Below are 21,594 nucleotides of genomic sequence, written 5' to 3' on the forward strand. Positions count from 1 at the left end.
TAAAATATACACAATTTATTTATTTATTTATAGGAGGTTTACAGCTGTACAATATTGGCTTTCTGTTTGGACCACTCTTTGATCTTGTGCAGCGTGACATTTCAGTGCCTTTGTTGATGAAGACAAGTCACAGCCTGTTCTAACATACAGACGTCAAAAAGAAATAGATTTCACAGAGAGTAATGGCAGGCTGCTTGCAACCATTGAAATGATTAACAGAAGAAATGTAAAATAAATCAGAGACATGTCCTACACCACCTGGGAGGGACTGGAAAGTGCTTATCAGACCTGCACTCCTCTCAGACAAAAAAATCCTGAATATTTCTGTCTACTTCATTCAAAGAGAAAAGGCATCAACAGTAGGAATGGCATTTCAATATCTGCTCTATAAACAAGAAAAAAAAAAAGAGTAACAAAGGGGAAGGTTTCTGCTCTGACTTTTCTAAAGCTTTTGAGAAAAAGGATAAATATTACCAGTATTAAGACATTTTGGTCCTGATATAGTGTGCAGATTTTTCTTTAAGAAGCAGTTCAAAAGCTGCCTTTCCTCTCTTTATGGCTTGATTCTCTGTAGGAAGGAAGGAGGCTGCCCATGGGTACCAGGGCACTCCTTGGTAAGCTTCAGCACCACTCCTTGGGGATCATGGTGTGATTTGGCACATGGCAGGGCACTGCTGGCCAAATGTCTCTCCTTTGCTGAAGCTATCCATAGCCTGATTTCCTGAGAAAACACGGCTAATGCAGGCAGGTTGGATACCTCCATCTGCTGCTGATGGTGCAAAGCTCCTGTCATGTTCCTGTGATGCCAAACAGCTCATTTCCCTGCCAGGTGAGGTATCTTTGGGCATCACAGTCCCTCTCATGTATCACTCTGAACATAAGCCTGTGAGAGCTTCTCCTAAGACCCGTCTAGCCCCACAATGCTGCTTCCATTTATGTTCAGTGATGAGTCCCATAAACAAAACCAGAATAAAACAAAAATATCTTTGAATCAGTCTGCCCAAATTCAAGGATTTGCTTTCCCCATGGGATCAAAATGTCACTTTACCTAACTAGGAGCATTTAAGCCAATTCTGCAAGATGCTGGACTAATCTTGGTCCATGTAATGGCACTTGGAGTTGAAGGGTTCTCAGTGCAAATTTGGAAAGATTTTATCAAAAATCCAATTCATAACCACAGGAGGTAAACTCTGAAAATGAGGAAAGGAGAAAAACAGCCTGCAAAATTGATGCAGTTGTACTGTCTGCTTCTGGATGCACCTAGAACTGAGCTGGCAGGTGATGTGAATTTGGAGTACACTTTATTATGTTATAGACTTAGGAGATCTTTAGGGACTTTTAAAAGAAAAATATAGACTTGCAGCACAAACATGGGTTTTTACTAGAACAAGCAGAAACCCTACTTGCTATGGCAAAAGAAGGCTTTCCTGTTCACTGGTTCTTGCAGGAAAAGGACTTTGCTCAGGCCAAAATTTGCCAAGATTAGAAGATTTTATGATCTGTATTAATTTCCACTTGCATGCAGGTGACTGAAAAAGATTGGCTTGTTAGAAAATCTGACGGAAAAATCCCTTAACTTGCACCATTTTAAAGGCACGTGAATAAAAAACCCCAAACAACAGGAGGAAAAAATGGTTTGAAACCCGCCCTGATCAGCTGCTGAACCGGCCAGACAATGGGTTGTTGTTTGGCTTATCTGGGATGGTTTATAAGAAGCCGGATTCTGCCACCTAGTGGAATAAAGAAGATTAACCCAGTTTTCATGGAAATCAGGAGCAGACCGTGGCCCCAGACATGCCCCCAAGGATGCATTTGGGTTGTGCTCATGAGACTGCCTCTAGCACTGTGCAACTCATCCTCCAAGCCAGGAGACCGGAAATTAAAGGTGAGAGATGGACACTGCTATGAATTACATATTCCTAGCATTTTCAGTCTGCACTGGGAGCAGTGCTCCTCTAGCACTAGCTAAAATCCCACTATTTTTTAAAAGAACTTGGGAAAGCGAGGCACTGAGAAATGATGCACTGTATGCAGCAGTAGAGATGGAGTCCATGGAGCAAAGCTCCCCATCCCTTGGACCTGATGTTTTGGCCTTCAGAGGAACCCATATCCTCTTACCTAAGTACTGAATGGCTCCAGCAGACAACCCACCCCAGCTCCTGAGGTGAGCTCTTCGGATGGGGACAACATGAAGACATGGAGACAGCAGGCACCATGGCAGTTCAAGAGGCACACGCAGGAGCCAAGTCCAGACTGATTCAGAAACTTTATCCCAGAGAACAGATGTCCCACCACAGCTGACATGTCTGTGTACTTCAGAGTTGCATGGGGTTGAACAATGGGTGGAGACAGCTTGTCCCTAAATGACAGAGCCTTTGGTCTTGTTGCCCCTGTGAATCTGGGATTTGGGCTGCCTTGGTGCAGTTTCCTTCCAGTTGCTGTATACAAACCCATACCCAAAAAACAACCAAAAGGCCTGTTCTTCCACTGTTTTTCCGCTTCTTCTTCGCTGTGGCACCTCCACAGATAAGTGATTAAATGGCAATTTCAAGGGAGACAACTCCATGCACACTACTTTTAACCCAAGTAGACACACTGAAGATGCATTGAAGCAGCTGGTGGGACCGCAGTGGCCACACGTGTGCATGGTGGCACGTGTGTGTGCCAGCCTGTGTAAACAAACAGCACCAGGGCATTGTGCTCTGGCTGTCAGGACACACAGCGTGCTTACAGCGATCCCACGGGGCACATGGCAGAGAGGGAGGCTGCAGAAGATGCCAGCAGAAGGATCATTGTGGTTCCCCCGAAAAAAGGCACCATTTTTTAACACTGAAAACACAAGACTGGCTCCTTTGAGTGGAATGCATGCATGGTTCATATACACTTTGTGGATGGTAGGTAGGGTCTGTGTGTGTGTCTCTCTCTATATATATGTATGTAGGTGTGCATGTTTATATTCACATATGTGGCACCAGAAGAGTCATCCTTGAGTACTCAAACATTAGTGAGGACATCACTGCTGAGCAGCATCACAGCAATGGTTCCAGGGAGATCGTTTGACCTCCTGTTCCCCCTGTCCTGGAGGTGCAGCGTGTGCACTGACTGCCGGTCACTGGGTTGCCCTGTGAGTGCCACTTGGCCCAAGAACTCATCACTTATTAAGTTGTGGTTCCAGATCTGTGGAAATAAAAAAAGAGGATGAGGGCAGCTCCTTAACAAATGCAGCCAACCTTCATGCACTGGAGGGAAGAAGGGGTTACTGAGGGTTTGCTCTGAGCTGGAGCTGGGGAAGTGATCAGGTGTGAGGGTGTCACTCTGTAAGTGAGAGGGGTGGAGGACATGCCTTTAGCAGATGTCATTGCAGTGATAAGAGGTTGAGCTTCAATAATTAGTCATGCTCAACCTTGGGGAACAGATCTGCTGTGAACAGTGTGAGGAGAGGGCTGAGGTGGTCCAAATGAGAGAGGGTCTCCATCCCTTGGCTCACTGCTTGCCTCCCATGTACCTGAACAATGATGGGTTGTCCTGGCTTCTTACGGTAGAAGAGGCCTTTCACATCAAATTCTGGTGATACTGTGTTCTTCTTCACTGGAGAGCGAACTTTTTGTCCTTCACACTTTATGATCACATAAGGATCAGCTCCTGGGGAGGGAAAAGGGAATTTTTTTGTTGTGAAGCCTAAAATTGACTTTTAAAAGAAATCCCTAAGACTCAATTTATGAGTTTTAGCAGGCAGCATTCTTCTATTTATGACGTCAGATACATGAGAGATTAGATTCTCCAAAAGGCGTGCATGCATGAGTTACAAAAACCTCATGCCTTTATTTAGTTACTCAATTAACAATTCAAGCATTACATAATCCTGTTCCACCTCTTTCCCAGAATTGTTTCTCCCCTTGACATGCCTCCTGTTTTGAGTTGGTGGTCCCTTTGGGTGGTAATTCTTCATCCTTTTTATGTTGTTCTTTTCTTGAACTCCCACTTTTGGCACACCGTCATGTCTTTTGGAACAGTGTCTATGCCCTTTGTACAACCATAAGGACAGTTTTGTCTAGTTTGTTAGCTTTATATTCTTTTATCAGTTCTGTTTGAGAACAAGGAGATCTCCTGTCTCCCAAGAAATTCCTTTCTCCTGAGACTGCTCAGGTTCAGCTACATGGTTTTATGACATAGTTTTAAGCTACATCCATTATTCTATACAGCTGCAGATCCCGCTTTTACAGACTTTGCCTTCTGTAATTCCTTAGAGCCCTTTTCCAGAGGTATCATACAGGACTTTGCCTCCATATCCCACCAGAGGAGATGAGTATCTGCCAAAGACTTTGTCACAGTCCAGATGATGTCCACAAAGCTCAGCTGTTGGGTTTAGGCTTAATTCTGTTAGGTGATATTGTCCCTGGGTAGCAGGTCATGATGGACTGCTAAGAAGCTGGTGAAAGGTCTGGAGCACAAGTCTGATAAGGAGCAGTTGAGGGAGCTGGGGTTGTTCAGCCTGGAGAAAAGGAGGCTCAGGAGAGACTTTATTGCTCCCTACAACTACCTGAAAGGAGGTTGTAGCCAGGTCAGGGATAGTCTCTTTTCCCAGGAAACAAGTGACAGGAAAAGAAGAAATGCCCTCAAGTTGTGCCAGGGGAGGTTTAGATTGGATATTAGGAAAAACTAGTTCATCAAAAGGTTTGTCAAGCACTGGAAGAAGCTGCCCAGGGCAGCAGTGGAGTCACCATCCCTGGAGGTGTCTAAAAGACTCGTAGATGTGGCACCTGGGGACATAGTTTAGTGGTGGGCTTGCCAGCGCTGGGCTAATGGTTGGACTTTATGACCTTGGAGGGCTTTTCCAACCTAAACAATTCTATGATTCCATTAAATGGCCACCTGTTCTTTGGCCCTATAGTCTACATAAACACTCCTTCATCACTCCAAATCCTCCTGACCATTGTGAGAAATCTTCCATGTAAGATATTATCCTGCGCAACTCTCCTTTCAGGATTTGCTCTCCTGAAGGCAGGCAGGAGAAGACAATGAAGAGAAAGAGGCTCACGCAAGGAAATACCAGATGGAGAAAAAAGTTACCAAGTTCACAGACTTCCAGCCCACAGCTGGATGATACCTGAGTTTCCAGAAGGTGAGTCCTTCATTAGTGAATATTCTCCTTTTATGAAACAAGTGTTTGTTTTGGGAATTTCAGTAGATAATGAGCTATTGCTATGGAAATTTAATTGCCAGAGTGCATTTTCTTACCATGAGCTTCAGTGGCTGTGAAGGAAACACACACCAGTTTGGATGAGTTTTCTTGTCCCATGGAAAAGTGGAAATGAAGAGGAACAAACCAGCCCCTAAGGGCCAGAGATTTAGGAACCACATCTTTGACTGTCAGACCAGCTCCTTGCTTTGTGTTTCTAAGGACCTGACTTCACTGATGAGACACAGCTGTGGATTTTAGAGCTGTTTTTCCAAACCAATCTTGTCTTTTGGGATGCCTTGTTAAATCCTCATATTCCATCAGCCAGAGCCAAATTCCTATATGTAAATCACTATTTCCAATGTAGTGTGAAAGTCCTGGGCTGGGATGTACAAGATATGCCGTTTGTGGTGGGAGCCGAACAGCTGGAAAACAGCTGGAAGAAAGCAATTCCTACGGGCCACTTGTGGAAAAAAAATGTGGAAAGATAGGTCTACATGTTTCTGTGAACATTCAGAGACCTTTGGCTACAGATTTCCCTGCATTGCTCCAGATACACTGAGCTATTGCAAATCATCCAAGAAAAAACAACCTGCCTAGGGTAAAATTTCCTCCCCAAATACCAGACAGGGTAGAAGGACTTCCTTTGTGGCATGTGATAAATAAGCACACTCAGCTAGTCCTTGCTTAGAAAAGATTCTGCTTGTTACTTTCAGGGTTCTAGTGATACACAGCCCTCTACTGATAGACATTTATCCAGACTCCAGTCATGAACACTACACATCAGCCTGTTCAATTGTTTATCTGTCCTTCCTACTAAAAAGCCCTCAAATAGAATTCCAGACTTTTACAGCTGCTTATACTCAGGAGGAAAGCCTGGGTTGTTATAGGACTACTGCTAAGAGCTTTGGGGAAATTTTGGGAGGATCTCAGACAACAGCCTAAATGTAACACCTCCGAGATCATGTCCACAGCAAGAAGTGAGTTTGATTCTCCATGGACTTTCTCTTCCTGTGGTGTCTCAATCAGGCATGTTCACTGAAAAAAAAATCTCAGGACATAAATCCCAGCAACGTGACACTTCATAAAACCACATCCCACTTTTTCCACTGAAGAAACCACCTCCCAAGTCTTCCAGGGTAGACAACAGGTAGGGAGAAACCAGTACCTCCTTGGGAGTCCTGATTCTTGAGCCCAGCCGCAGCAATGACATGGATCTGGGATACTACTTGCGGGTAACCACACATCCCACTCCAGCAGGTGTGTGGTGGCTCATCCAGTGTCAGCTCTCTGCAAGAAAAAACATGTAGCCTTTGAGAGGTGCCAGCCTTAACCCAGAGAGTTTGCTCTAGTACAAGGGAACGACTATGTACTCTCCACTGTCAGGCTCTGCTCCCCACTCCCATCTCCTCAACTTGGGTTTGGGATGCTCTCCCATGTCATGCTTAGAAGCAGACTGGGAGCTTCTCTGCATGTTTTGTGGTAAGACCTGTAAATACGCCCTGTCTCTTGACTTCCCTTGAAAGGAAGCCAAACACCAGCTCCCCATAAGGCCATGACCACTAAGCAAAACAATTAGGCAAAAGCACAGGGTTGTCTCCAAATATCCAGTTCCTCCCTATCACTGCTCGTGCTCCTTACCGGCAATCTGAAGGTACATCTGTGAAAATCCTGAGAAGGAACTCGCCTTCATGACCAGGGTCAAATGTTGTTGGGATGATGACATAGCGGCCTTCCTTCAGGTCTGTTCTCAGGAAGACGCTGCGGGAGTTGATGTAGATGGAGCTGGCCACCTTCTGCTGCAGGGTGTGCATCCGGTAGTTCCTATTCAACTCCACCTGGGCAGAGACCACAGCGGGATGGTCACCAGATTGCCACTGTCTGACAGTGTCCTGGTATCCGCCATGGGGGACCAGACTGCAAGGACTGAGTCAACAGTGCTGGGAGACCTGGAGCTAAGAGAACCAGCAAAATGGTCCCAATGGCGCTGGATGGGAAACAACTGTGGATGTGGTTTTCCCAACTCTGTTGACTTAGGAACTTGACTCTTGTAACACTGGGGGTCCAGCATGCAACACATAAGGATTAATCTAAGAGATTTCAACATTTGGAGAGAACAGACTAATCATTGCTTTTAGCAAGGAGAACTACACAGAATCATAGAATGGTTTGGGATAGAAGGGATGTTCAAGCTCATCTTGTTCCAACCCCCCTGCCATGGCCAGGGACACCTTCCACTAGAACAGGTTACTCAAAGCCCCTTGCACCCTGACCTTGAATATTTCTAGGGATGGAACATCCCTAACTTCTCTGAGCCACCTGCTGTCCATGCTGTCACCGTACACCTTTGAAATCCCTCTTCATCTCTAGAGTGGGGCAGGCTGTTCAGAAGGCACCCCAGAAGCACCCAGATAATGCTTAAATGAACAACATGATCATGCAGGACTGATGTACCACTTCACTACTAACAAATCGGTGGTGACATTCAGGTCAACATGCAGAAAACTCCAGCCTACCTTATGGATATCAAAGCCTATGGCCAAGTTCTCTCCTTTGCCCTCTTTGCGACTGGTCCTTTTTGGCTTCTGCTGGATGGAGATCAGCACTTCATCTTCTGCCTTCTTCACATCGAACACATACTAGAAGCAAAGGGAGTCATTAAGACAAGATCACTGGGCATGGGTGGTGGTGGAATCACAGTAGATTTAACCTCAGTTTCACGTCACCTTCCTCCTTGCAGGGACAGTACCCAGATGGAGAATGCACATTCCCCGCTCTTGAGAACTGGCATCATCTTTTTGGCTCATCTTAGTGAAAGACTGAAATGCAGTCTTTGAATTGCTTGGCAGCATCCAAAGAATCTAGATGCAGTCTCATACCAAGATTTTCACCCATGGAAAGAGGAACTGATGTTCACAGAAACCTAAAATGAAGGCTAATACAGAACTGGAAGCTGGAAACAACTCTCCCATGTTCTTGATGACAATTCCTGCAATGGACCAGGCACTCCTTCATCTGCTTATTAGATGAAGGACTCACAAGGACATGGCTTATGATACTGAGAATTCTCATTCAAAGCAGGACAAGATAATCACAATCACAGAATCATTTAGGTTTGAAAAGACCTCTAAGATCATTGGTTCTACCCGTAACCCAGGACCGCCACATCTACCGCTAAACAATGTTCCCAAGCGCCACATCCACATACCTTTTGAATACTCTCAGAAACGGTGACTTCACCACTGCTCTGGGCAGCCTCTTCCAATGTCTTCACCCTTCCAGTGAAGAAATTTTCCCTAATATCCAATCTAAACATCTTCTGTCACAACTTAAAGCTGTTTCCTCTTGTCCTATCACTTGTTGCCCGGGAGAAGAGACCAACTCCCACCTGGCTACAACCTTCTTTCAGGTAGCTTTAAAGAGCAGTAAGGTCCCCCTCAGCCTCCTTTCCTCGTGAAAAGTTTGTTACAGGAGATAAACTTCATGCTAGAAGGAAATGGCCCTACAGACTACACCTGTCCTGGTAAATTTAACAGTGCCAAAGGTTGGGCAAAATAACTGGAATTTGATCATTCAGACATCCAAATTGTTGAAAAGGATTCCTGACCCTGTTTGACTGGAACCAGCCAACACTGCTACCACCCTGTGGTACAGTTTGCTTTTTGTTTGTGCCAAGATGGTCTACACCAGGCACTTGGATGCAGCCTGCCTGGTAAGAGGGAAAAGGTTAATAGAATTGGCCTGGATGCTGGTCATGCTGTGCCAGCAGGCTCAGCCAGAGAATGGTTATAAGTACAATTTATCTATTAAAGGTCTGGTAGCCATTTTGGTCTTCTAGGTCCTGTAGGAAATTTAATCATTTGGAAGCACATGCAAAGGCTTCAGAAGACTCTCTGCTCCATTACTCACTTGGGGGTTCTGCAAAAAGGTGTCCTTGTGGTTGATACAGCCTCCAGAGCGGTTTTTCAAGGGGTCATTGCTTCTGGTCCATGCCCCATGTAGCACTGCCTCTTCCCAGGTCTTGTGAATGCTCAGGTAAGACGTGTTGATCAGACGGCACTTGATGATGTCTGTGAAGTATTTGCAGAAATCTTCGAAGGTCATCCTATGTCAGGAAAGGGCAGAGATGGGTTATGCTGCTTCATTCCCTGGAAAAGTACACTGCAGACGTTTCCTTGATCACCTGTTAGAGAGTTTGGGTTGTTTCTGAAGGCTGATGAATAACAAAAGTTACTCATCAAATATCTCCAAAAGAGATGGAGATACCTTTCTCTATGCATGCAGTAAGTACTTCTTCAGTTTAAACAACAGAGCTATGTGTTTCAGGGTGAGAGAAGCAGCATAGTGGCCCTCTCTCCATGCAAGAGTATATGTTGTACTGAAATGTATCCAGTGAGGCTGTTAAGTTCAGCCCATTTATAACAGGTTCTCAGTATCCTGGTGAAATAGGTTGGCCCTGGCATGATGCAGAGCAGTTTGCAACCCTAGGGTCATGGCCATCCAAAGCTAACCCCTCATGGGCTCAGAGAGGGGACTTCACTAAAGATCCTAGGGCTTGTAAGGCTTTTTTCTCTGGATAGCTGTATACATGGAAATGACACTCCATGGGGTGAGAGGATGCTGGGGGCATGGCCCGTGGTGACAACCTCAGAAGGGACTCACCAGAACTCTCCATCATCTTCCACTGTCATTCCCATCTTCTCTCTTTCACTTTTACTCACTTTCTGCCACTCCTCAGAGCTGTGGGAATAGAACAGGATCATTACTCAGAGGCAAGGGGACACACAAGAGGTCAAAAGGCACGAGGACTGTATAAAGCTCCAGCCATGCAATGAGTCCCCAGGCTGCTCTGGTTAGATAATCTTCCAAACACAGGGGAAATCCAGCATGGCTTGGAACTTCAACTTCCTACCTGGCCAGTGGAGTTGAATCCAGCCTGGCAAGATTTTATTTGGCAAGTACAATCACAGCCCTAATAGTGAAGATAATAAAATTGACTCTGGCCAAAGGCTCTGGTTACACCAACCCTTGGTTCATCTCATCTATCTCATCTCATCTCATCTCATCTCATCTCATCTCATCTCATCTCATCTCATCTCATCTCATCTCATCTCAAAAAGTGAGCTATAAACAAGCTTCATTAGTGTGAATATACAATCATAGCATCACAGAATGGTTTTGGTTGGAAAGGACCATAAATATCATCTCGTTCCAACTCCTCTGCTATGAGCAGTGGGACACCACCCACTAGACCAGGTTGGTCAAAGCCCCATCCAACTTCACCTTAAATGCTTCCAGGGCTAGGACATCTACAGCTTCTCTGGGCAAACTATGCCAGTGCCTCACCACTCTCTCAGTACAGAATTTCTTCCTAATATCTAATCTAAACATGCTGGCAACTTCATCAAAACATCCACCAGAGCCTTAATGGGAAGGCCTGCCAAGCTCAGACACCCTCCTGTTGACCTTCAGGACCCTAGGGCAAGGAATGAAACTACCCCAAATAAAACAGTAGGTTTAGGATGTGGGTTGAAGCAGCATCCCACAGCTGCCCACACAATGTTAACCTATGAGTATGGATGTAGTCAGATTGTCTCATGTCTCCAGACTTGCTCCATCCAGCCCAGCTTCTCCCACCTAAACAAGTTGTCCATCCCAACTCACGTGTCACTCCAAGGGCCGTTCCACTCCCGCTCGCCCCACGGGTTGCGCATGCGGATCATGTCCAGCTTCTCTGACTTGAAGAAGGACAGAAGGCCATGGCCCAGGCGGACCTTCCGAACATCTGTCACCGCATATGCGTGGCCCTTCACCAGGCCACAGGCCAAGCGAGCCTCCATGTCAGCTGCTGACGTGGCCTGGGCAGGGGACACAGACAGTGCTCAGACCAGGGGCATGGGACTGCCTTTGCAGGAACTGGGAAAAAACAGGAGCTCGGATTTCCCCGTAGAATTCTTTAAGCCAAAAAGAAGACCAATCGTCAGGGAAAGAGCCAGCTGGCAGATGTCTCAGATGCCACTTTATGTGCTAGATCCCTTCTGTTCCTCATCTGTTCCACAAGGATTCTGAGCACCCATACAGACAAACAATAAAGCTCATTCTACTGGTTATACTCAGAGGTCTGGTCCCCAGCATTTGTAGAGCTTTATACATGTAGACATCAAAATACTTTCTTCTGGAGTGAAACCCCTTGAAACATTTAAAGGTGGGGGGATGAAACTGGGCTCTTGAACATAGGAGTGAGGAATAAAGAGGCTGGCACCCAGCATTCATTCCTTTTGCCAGCCACAAGAAGTCAGAACCCTTGGCCACAATTTATCTCATCTAATTTAGAAGCTTACTATCATATAAGACAGCTGCATCCTAAAATGCCTATTCCCATGAGACTGTGACCATGCTGGTATGATTGCTTACTTTAATGGAACAACTGATGAGGCCTCCCCGGTTGTGCACCTTCAACACACGCTCAAAGAGGAGGTTTCGCTTGGCTTCATCAGTGATGTAGTCCCCTTCAGTCAGGTCGATAGGTTCAGAGACCCCACCAGTAAAATCTACTAGGGCATCGGCTGTGTTGCCTCCATCCAGGGCTTCATAACAGCCTGACAACCTGAAACAGGGTGACAGAGATGACTCAACAACATTGGCTTGATATTTTAAGGGGTCTGGGACAATTCTTGGGGTAGCCTGGGGAACAGATATTTGTAATAAAACTTTAAGTGGATGAGGACAGCCAGCAGGGTGAAAAAATAAGACCTGCATTCCTTGCAGCACTCTTGTTGTCACAGGGCCAAAGTAAAAGAAACTTGAAATCTCTAGGATAGGTGTTGCTTAAAGAAATGTTAAAGGATATTTTGCTTTGAGGATAAATTAAGGCCAGAGAAGGGTTTTTTTCTTAGTTTTTTCTGTTTGAGATATGTACTACTCCTCCCTAGGAAAGCTGTTGTATCCACTGCTGCAAACCAACTGATGAATGAACAGAAAGGAAAACAGAGTGCTCACATTCCAGTTTGTCCTGCAGCTGCCTCGGTACCTACTTGGCATAAGCTTTCTCCACCAAGGCACACCAGAACTCATTCTTGGAGTTGGAGTGGCAATAGATGAGCTGATTATGGAGTGTGGGTAGACGGTCATCGATCACCACGTCCAGCCACTGACCAAAACGCCAGAACTGGAAGTGGAAGATCCCCATGTAGCTGTCAGGTTTCTCGGGGTTCCACTCCTGCTCCTTCCAGTCTGGGATGACCTGCGAGAAAAGAGGCACATGCATCTAATTTATTCACTTTTTTTCTGGGAATGATTCTCATTCTGGAACTAATGCAGACCATATTATAGAGAAGGAAGAATATGACGGGAATGGACTTGCTTGCAGTCTGCTGAGGCCAGAACTTGGACCTGGTTCCTCCCATGCAGGCTAGATTCACATGTCCTGGAGTAGCTTAGACTTCGCTGTCCCCTGGAAGATGGAGTTAGAGATCCTTGTCCTCTTTCTTATAACCCTGTCCTGGGCATCTTCTGCCAATCTACTTATGTAGACAGGCTATTAGAGCAGAAGTCTGATCACAAATGATTATTTCTTTTACCACATTTTTGTTCATTTTAGTGTCAGTAGGGCACCACTACAAGAGCACACCTTCTCCTTCTCCTACTTGATTCTGGTGTGACTTGACTGACCCAAGAGCAAGTGTTGTACTCATCTACCTGGTGCCAATGAACAGGGAGCAGGCACTCTGAATACATCTACTCTGTTAAATAAAACTGGGAAAAGCAAGATCCCCATCCCCTTAAGGTCTCCATTCTTCCAAGTCAAGAGCTACCATGTTCATCCAAGCAAGCATGGGGAGGTGACTTGCTGAAAGAAGGAAAAGAAAGTCTGGGTTGAAAGAAACCCAAGAACAGATGAGGGGGCACAGGTCTGGTGACACAGCCAGTGGGACAGGCACAAGTGAAGGGCAACTCTCAGTGTCCGTAGTCCTTCATGGCTGCAGGCACCACCAGCTTTGCTTTGGATGGAAAATTCACCCAACGGCTGGGACAGAAATGAACATAGCCAGGCACAGATACTACATGTAGGAGGATCTGCATTTTGTTTTGAACCAGGACACAGAGGCACACAGTAAGGAACTACCTCACAGCACTTAACTTTTGTTGAGGGCAGGGCAGGCTGGGAGGTCATGTATAGGTACTGCAGTTGATAGTTGACAAGTACTGACTGATTCAGCTGCAGTAATGTGACTGACTGTCCACACCTTTGCTCCTTTACTTACCTGCTCCCTAAGCATCATGAACTTGGCAAGGAAAACCCCCAAGGTCCCCAAGGGAGCATGTATTATGTTCTAATACACTGAAAAATCACTGTCCTGTGGAGACAGCTGCAAGTTTTGGGATGGGATAGGAGAGGACACAGCTACATTGCATGGAAAGTGGCTCTTCAAGAAGTCCAGGGACATTGTAAGACCACCTGTACTGTGCTTTGGCCTTTGTCCAGCTGCCAGAGGCTTCTGCCTTTTTTTGGTCTGGTGTCACAAAACAGTAATTGTGCTGCTCTCTGAAGAGCACCCTGACGTCTTAGCTACCAGCAATGGTCCAGACCAGATCTCTTATTGCTCCTACACTGAAATATTAATGATGCCATCAGTCCTGCAAGTTCACTGGCACTGTGAGTTTTCTGGATCAATAGAAGCAGAACTGACGAAGACATGAATAAAAGCCACTTTTGGAGGGTTTGGTGTTTTCCAGGAGTGCTAGCAGCCATGTCCCAGAGTCCTTTGTGGAGAGCGCCAGGAAAGGTCAGACAGTCCTCCATCAGTGCCCATCAATTCCCTCCTGACTGGAGCTCATCCTAATGAATAGCCATAGAGGACCATCACGCTAATCAACTTGCTATTAATGTGGGCTTAGAAATGATTATGGCATTGATTAGAGGCAGTTTGCCAGCCAGAGTGGGTAGCAATAGCTTCCAGCTGTCTGGTTCTGAGACTTGCCATCACTGTCAGTGGTGGTACGAGATCCCAGTCCCCACCACCCTCCTCCACCCCTTCACCTTGGGGCAGTGCTGGGAACACTCTCCACCACTGAAGGTAGCAAAAGCTGTCAGCTTTCATCCAGAGCAGGACCCAGGGACAAGGACTGGTCATGTTTCTACACTGATCAAAGAGGAAACAAGAGGAGTCTGATCTCCAGAGATGCTCCATGCTCATTCACTCAATTGTGCTGCTTTTTGCTTAAAGGCTCCCAAAATCCGGAGTTTCAACACCTTTTAGTGGGACAAATTTACAGTGAAAGGGCTCAGAGGTAGGTAAATTGGGAACCCAGAAACACTAGATTCATTTCCTTAAGCTGATTTAGGGCTTTTCTCATTTTTCTTAAGAGTGGCTAATTAAGAGAAAAGGAACCTGTGACCCTGGAAAAACATCTTGATTAGAACAATGAATTGGTAGATGTCAAATTCTCCAAGCCTTCTGCTGCAACTTGCCAGCTTAGGATGAGGAGACAGGCACACAGCTGTACCAATCTGCTGAGCCATGGCACAAACTGGTATGAAATTCACCTGGGAGACAGGACAGGGCAGCATTTCTGAAAGCCTTCATGGAATGTTTGTACTGTATAGGGAGAGTTTCAATGACTGATAAAAAGAGGCTCGTCTTCCCTGCAGTAGAGAGAGATCACACTGCTCCCTTCACTTCTCCAGCTCTGAAGGAAAGGAGGATCCACCTGTTCTCTGCCCAGCTTCAAACCCCTCCCCAAACCATGTGAAACTGTTCCAACATTCCATGAAGCCTTTCACACAAAGAGGGAAGGTAAATGCTCATTTTACATTTTACAGGAGATAAAAAGAGGCTCAAAAATACCAACAGTGAGTTGAAATTTGGTGAGTGCTGCTTTATTGCATGAAGGATTAGGGCAGCTTCAAAAGAAGGCATGAAGAAGACACAGCATCAGTCCTTAAGGGGAAACTCATTGGCTAGGCTTTTATTTAATGTGGTACATCAATACCCAGTGAGGCATCTGCAGCAGGAACCCTACCCCAGCAATGTAGCAATGGCATACTGTGAGAGCTAAAATTAAAAAAAATGCTTTGGATGTTGCCAGTGGCACCTGTTATTTGGTCTAAAGCAGTTTACAGTCAGGAGCTCTGCTCTGGGATGCACAAGAAGAGGTCTCCTACAGGAAAGTCTGCCAGGACTCTAGAAGTGGGGTTGGCCAACAGTGGGTCCATGCAGTGGCCAAGCAGGGATGCATCCACTTATCTCTCTACTCATTGAGTCCAGCATTTCTTGGAATCTAAACAAAGACATCAACTTCTCTGGCAATGTCCCTGGCATGGCTGTATGATTCTGTTGTGGGCAAGACTCAAAGCTCCCAACATCTCTCCAGCCAGTAGATGATCTTCCTGCTTTCCTTCTCCTCTCAGCCTGGCACAGCTTGTGCAAGTCATTTTATACCCTCTTGGGCTGCGGATGGCATGGAGTCTGCATCTCTTAAGGCTTTGAAGAAGAGGCTGGACCCTTTTGGGGCTGGCGTGCACAAGTCAGCAGGTCACAGGTACAAAGTCCCCTTGTCCTGGCTTTCCCATCACTGCTCTCTCCTCACTTACCTTGGGAAAATCTCAGGCCACACCTTGAGGAGCACTCACCCACATATGAGTGCAATTTGAGTCAAGGATCAATTGTAACAATACTTAACTCTTTCAAGAGGCTTTTCTATCTGTGTGTCTCAAGAAGATTCATTGAAGTGCCCTCCACTTTTAGATGGAGGAAAAGGAAACGTCCAAAGTTAGTAGTTTATTCACAGTCATGGGACAAGCCAGGCACAAAACATCCTCCTGCCCCAATACTTAAAAAGATATCACTATCCTCTGTTTCCATGGCCACTCACACACCATTCCCTGTGTTGTAGAGGGTTAGGAGACACTGTTTTTCAGGGACAACAGCAGCAGGTCCTGCTCTGTGGTTTGCTAAGTGCTCTGCAGACACTTCAGAGCAAATATATTCATGGGTGCTTTAAGGACAGAACTGTGCAAACTGGCTTTGCTGCAGGGGACTCACTGCTGGCTCAGACCTACAGCCTGCTCTGAGCTGCTGGCTCTGCACAGACAGACAGACAGACAGACAGATGGACAGACAGACAGACAGACAGACACACACGCGCGCGCGCGCGCGCGCGCACACACACAGAGACATACACTCACACACTCACTCCAGGGCAAACAAACTCCAGGCAGCACAAGGTGTGCTGGAGTACCCCTCCGCACAGTGACCCCCAGCAAGAAATGGTGGCAATGGTCAAAAGGTTGGTGCAACCTCCCAGTTTGTCCCATAGGTCTGCAATTGGCAGAATACAGTGTGTATAAACGTACTTCAGCTTCACAGCAACGTGGATTCTCCATGGGACTGGTCTTCAGGGACACCAAGCAGCCACAGTCTGCAGCAGGTGTCTGCAGCCTGCAAGCACTCTGCATCTTTATTAGGAGTAGAACTCCATTACAAACAAGCCTTCTTTTATTGACGGCTAGGACGGAAACTGGAAGGCAAGGCTCTCTCCACAGGTTTCTCCTGCTTCTAGTACTGAAATTATTCATTTTTCCACCAGGTTATTGGTATGCAGTTGCCACAGTCTGAGGGCTTAGGGTAGCCTCATATTTCCAAGCCAGCAAGACCCTGCACCAGTTAGACCTGGTGAATCCCTGATGAATTCACAAGCATACAGTCTTATACTCAAGGCAATGCAGCAGCAAGCTCATGGCCCTCTCCTCCTCATCATTCAGACACAGGACATCATGTTTAGGGAACATTTCCCAAGGCTGAAAAGTTTCAGAATCACTGAACTGTTCTCTCCTTTATCACAATGCCATTCCTCATTAAAAAAAAACAAACAAAACAACAATGATGCACAGGAAAACTGAACCAAGAACTGAACTGAGAGAAAGAAATATTAAGACAGAAGCAGAGCGGGAGCAAGGATGAGCGAGAGGGTATCAGGCTTTAAAAACAATGGAGCCCTTCAGCTGAGCAGGTTCGAGACCATCGGTGAAAGCGAGGAGGAAATACATCACCTTCCGGATCTGGGCTAATTCTGCTATTCGCTCCCCAAATTCCTGGGCATCTGCCTCATTGCACTCCACCTTCTTGGCCCCTGGATTCTTCCAGAAGATGCCTACCGGCTCCAGCAGCTGCCGGTTCATAAGGTGGGTGAGATCAGGAGTCCAGTGCTGGGAGGTGCCGGTCACCGTGACCTTCCCGGGTCTCTCCAGCTGGATGTCCCAGCGGAGGAAGTGCAGTTTGTGCTGCTGGATGAAATCCACTCGGTAGATGCATTCATTGGGACGCAGCAGCTTCTCGCCATCCTGGGGCCTCATGTTTTTTTGTTGCAGGCTCTGGAATCGCAGCCGCATGCACTGGGTGAGCTGTTCATCGCAGATGAAGGGCAGCTCAAGCATCCTTGCCTCAGATGCCATCACCTTGGCTACTCTGCTATGTCTGGGTCTCAAACAGGACACACAGGGGGAAAAATATGACAAGCCCCCAGAGATGGTGCCCCCTCTCCAGCGTCCCAACAGTGCTAGGCAACCCAGGCCAGTGATGTTAAATACCCTCCGGTGCTTGCTTTGGGTGCCCTTCCAACTTGTTTGCAGATTCTAACTGATGGTGCTGCTGTGCACACTAATCTGTAGGGAAGGGATGTCTGATGTCACCCTCCTTGGCAACCTCCCTGACAACCACAGCTCATTATCCCAAAACGAAGGCATGCAGACAGGGATGCCACCTTGACAGGTCTGAGTGGCAGTAGCTGTCTCTGGGTGTAGGTTCATGGTGTAACTCAGGATGGAATGAGACTCTGGAGGGGTCTGGTCCAACCTGCTGCTCAAAACAGGACATACTTCAGGGTTGAATCACATTGCCTGGAGCTCTGTCCAGTCCATCTTTGAGTATCTCCATGGAGAGAGTTCCCACAGCCTCTCTGTGCCCCTGCTCTAGAGTCTGACTGTGCTCATTCTGAAGATAATCTGCAGCTTGTGCTGTTGTCTTTTGTCTCCTGACTGTGCAACCCCAGCCAGAATCCAGTTCCATCTTGTCCACAGTCTCCTATCTAGGATGGATGGGGCTCTGAGCAACCTGGTCTAGTGGAAGGTGTCCCTGCCCATGGCAGGGGGGTTGGAGCTAGATGATCTTTAAGGTCCCTTCCAACCCAAACCTTTCTGTGAGTTTATGGTTAAGTAGCTACACACAGCAATAAGTTCCGCCCTTCACTTTCCCTCCTCCTGGATGCACAAATCAACTTCCCTCCAGACTGTTTTGGTGGCCCTTGCCAGGCTATGCCATCCAGAAAAGGGCACAAGGGTCCCAAGGGACAAACTGACTATGAGTCAATGAGTACCAAAGTAATATGACTCTTGTGTCCTTTTCTGGATGGCACAGCTGGCAGGAGTCAGGCTCCACACTGCTCCTGCAGCAGCAAGTGGGCAGCAGCCTCCCAGTGTTGTTCTGCCTGCCCTTGAATGGACTGGCATAAAGTTGGAGAAGGTGCTCACATCTGCATTTCCTCTTTGTGTGCCCAGGAAAGGGGAATTCAGGCATAGTATGTCTTAATGCTTGTCCCTGTGGGCTAGGTGGAAAAGTGGCTCCAAGATACAAGGAACTCAAACAACCTGTTTCCAAGCTCTGATGCTCTGAACCCAAAAGAGCAATGTGCTCAACCTGGAACCACTCATCCCTCAGCAACTGCTGAGCATGCCTGGACATGATACTGTGCAACCTGCTCTGGGTGAACCTGCTTTGGCAGGGGGTTTGGACCTCCCACAGAATACCAATCTGTGATTCTGGGAAATCCAGACCACCAAGTACTGTGCTGGTGGGTTGTCCAGACAGTGGGTGGGATACAGGGGGATAGTGGTGAATGCATTTCCCTTTTTGCAGGGTGCTGGGTGGCTTCATGAGGCTGTGCATCCTGAAGAGAGATGTAATGCCGAGCCAAATTCCCCTCTGCCAAGTGTCCCCATCAATGACTAAACTACAGACATGGTTTTGGGTGTACCATAGAAAAGACAGGACTCCTGCAAGCATGATGAAGTATCTTTGGAGTACGGTGCCTGGTTTGACTTGTAGAGTGCAGAGTTTAAGCAGAAAGCTTTAGACATGTTGTAGAGTCAGGTTGTTTGGGTTCTCTCTGTCCTATCTGTGGTTCAGGTTGGCTTCTGCCACATGCATTATTTTGCAGGGCAACTTGAGAGCTCAGAAAGGGCTCAGTGAACTCCAGGAAACATTTTTTTCTATATTTTTACAAAAGGCTGTGCTTGTATTTGCATTGTCACACTTGACTCATTACCACTCATTCTCATTTCTGGGAGCAATCACTTTGACTTCAAGAGAAAGTCCCAAAAAAGACCATCAGAAACTGGCCTTGGCCAGACAACCCACAGATACAGGGGCCCAAGGTGGGTCATTTCCTGGGAATTGTTCTTCAGTCACCATTCTGCTGTTACTCCTGAAGACCCTGAGGATAGAGTTCAGAAGGCTAAGAGCTACACAGCCCCATTTGAAAGGACAAATGACCCTTCTGGCTGTTCTCTGAACCCTTGCCTCACTTGTTTACTGTCTTTAAAACATCCGTGGTAACAGCTGTTGATCCTTGGGTTTTAAAAGTTAAAAATGCCTTCAGGTAGCCCTTGGAGACCTTTCGGAGCTGAGTTACATGCGACAATGTCATATGGTTCTTGCTTGGAGGTACTTGTGTCTTTTACCCCCACATGTGGTAGCAGTAGAAGAAGCAATGACCTTGTACCTGGTCACGAACAGACTGCAGTGTGGGCCCAGCTCTTGGGCGCTATGTGATGTTCCTTCTCTGCACTGCTGAGGTACAAGATCAGCTTTCAGGGTATCACTGGAGAGCAGTAACTAACCACAGGTTGTAGAAGATGTACATGAAATGGACTTTGGGAGGTCAGTGTCCTCAGAGCCATCTGCTTGTGGTGGTCCAACCAAGACCGCCCTGCACTCTGGAAGCCACTGAGGGGGAAGCCTGGTGTCCAGGCTGGGTGATGGAAATGTAGGGGTGTCTGAACCACTTGGCTTCAAAGCCTGGCCCTTGTCCTTTGTCAGTTGAGCAATACCAACGCAACCTGTGGGAGCATAGGTAAAGTTCCAGACAGCCCTTCCGGACAAAGTGCTGCTGAAAATTAATTAAATTCCTTCATTTCAAGGTCTTAATTTCTTTACATAAATGCTGGACACCTCTGAAGGTTCATAGAAAAGGTGTCATGAAGCCAGCTCTCATGTAAAGCCATGTAGGATCAGCTAGGACACAGGAATTCAGAAAACAGCTGTAAATTAAATTGTAGTACCCCATTTCCACTCTGACTCACACCACACAGGCATAATGGGAAGTAGGGATGTGGAGAGAGCAAGATGGAAGAAAGCATGTGAATAAAATAATCTCCTGGAATACACAGGGATGTGTTGGTCTATCCTATTTCCTTGATTGTATCCCCCCTCCCCACACTTGAGACACTTTCACTGTGTGAAGTGGAGCAAGGAACACTCAGAGCCTACATTACATCCTGGTGTAAATCAGGAATACATTTCCTAGTAGTAGTGGGAGACCTGGGCCAAGATCCCTGAACTAATATTCAGAGATACTAAAGCCTGCATCAGCAATTTTCATCTCTTCCCAGACCATGAATAAAGACATTTTGGTGTCCAGCAACAGTATCCCAAATTGCACATGCAACCATACTGAGGACCTAGGGCCTTATAATTTTTGTCTAAAAGATGTTCAGCAAGTAAGAAATTCTTTACTGTGAGGGAGACACTGGCACAGGCTGCCCAGAGAAGTTACGGAGGCCTCCTCCTTGGGAAGTACTCAAGTCCAGGCTGGACAGGGCTTTGAGCAACCTGATCTAGTGGAAGGTGTCCCTGCTTACAGAAGGGGGATTGGAACTAAATGAGTCTTAGGGTCTCTTCCAACCCATCATTCTATGATTCCATAAACCAAACCTTTCTGAAAGAAAAGAGGAGGTAGGTGAAAGAGAGCCTCTGAGAGTTAGGGGCATGGAAAATTAGAAGTCACAAACATCCACAGTCAAATTGCCAAGGGAAGAAAAGCAATGCCATTGGCAAACTGAAATAATGAGGTGTCTAAAGGGACCCAGTGTCTGTTTGGTTGGCATTTCCCAGGGCAGAGCTGGAAGTGAATGATGAGGAGGGAAGAAAACTTCCCTGCTCACCCTTGGGAGACACTGATGCTGAGGAACAAGCTAAACAATCCCGAGCACCACTCCTGTAATGAGAGCCACAATAGTCACCAAAGGCATCATGGGAGGAAGCCTTATCCAGAAGCCAAAACAGCTATCCTGTTTCTGTATAAAGAAAAACCTTGATTCTAACAGAAAATGGGGATGCTGCAAGAAATTCCTGAGCTTG

General features: G+C 46.6%; 2 protein-coding genes across 4 annotated transcripts in view; both read right to left on the bottom strand.

Moving 5' to 3' along the window:
* The window catches only part of CAPN5 (calpain 5), a 60,190-nt gene continuing 38,596 nt past the window's right edge, over nucleotides 1-21,594 (bottom strand). For all 3 annotated transcript variants that reach the window (XM_071557206.1, XM_071557196.1, XM_071557187.1), the window contains 10 exons: nucleotides 12,214-12,422; nucleotides 11,594-11,786; nucleotides 10,844-11,037; nucleotides 9,842-9,919; nucleotides 9,089-9,284; nucleotides 7,696-7,818; nucleotides 6,821-7,017; nucleotides 6,348-6,469; nucleotides 3,506-3,642; nucleotides 1-3,177 (listed from right to left, as the gene is read on the bottom strand). In XM_071557206.1, coding sequence (XP_071413307.1) covers nucleotides 2,995-3,177; nucleotides 3,506-3,642; nucleotides 6,348-6,469; nucleotides 6,821-7,017; nucleotides 7,696-7,818; nucleotides 9,089-9,284; nucleotides 9,842-9,919; nucleotides 10,844-11,037; nucleotides 11,594-11,786; nucleotides 12,214-12,422 — 1,632 coding nt within the window. In that variant the 3' untranslated portion in view covers nucleotides 1-2,994. The remainder of the gene's footprint in view (nucleotides 3,178-3,505; nucleotides 3,643-6,347; nucleotides 6,470-6,820; nucleotides 7,018-7,695; nucleotides 7,819-9,088; nucleotides 9,285-9,841; nucleotides 9,920-10,843; nucleotides 11,038-11,593; nucleotides 11,787-12,213; nucleotides 12,423-21,594) is intronic.
* On the bottom strand, nucleotides 17,154-17,633 carry OMP (olfactory marker protein). Its single transcript, XM_071571758.1, has one exon. It carries the CDS (start codon nucleotides 17,631-17,633, stop codon nucleotides 17,154-17,156), a length of 480 nt encoding a protein of 159 aa, XP_071427859.1.

This window comes from Pithys albifrons, chromosome 1 (assembly GCF_047495875.1).
Source record: "Pithys albifrons albifrons isolate INPA30051 chromosome 1, PitAlb_v1, whole genome shotgun sequence".
In the NCBI taxonomy this organism is placed as follows: domain Eukaryota; kingdom Metazoa; phylum Chordata; class Aves; order Passeriformes; family Thamnophilidae; genus Pithys; species Pithys albifrons.

Coding starts and splice junctions, on each gene's coding strand:
- OMP (XM_071571758.1), bottom strand. CDS start 17,633: ATGGCATCTGAGGCAAGGATGCTTGAGCTGCCCTTCATCTGCGATGAA.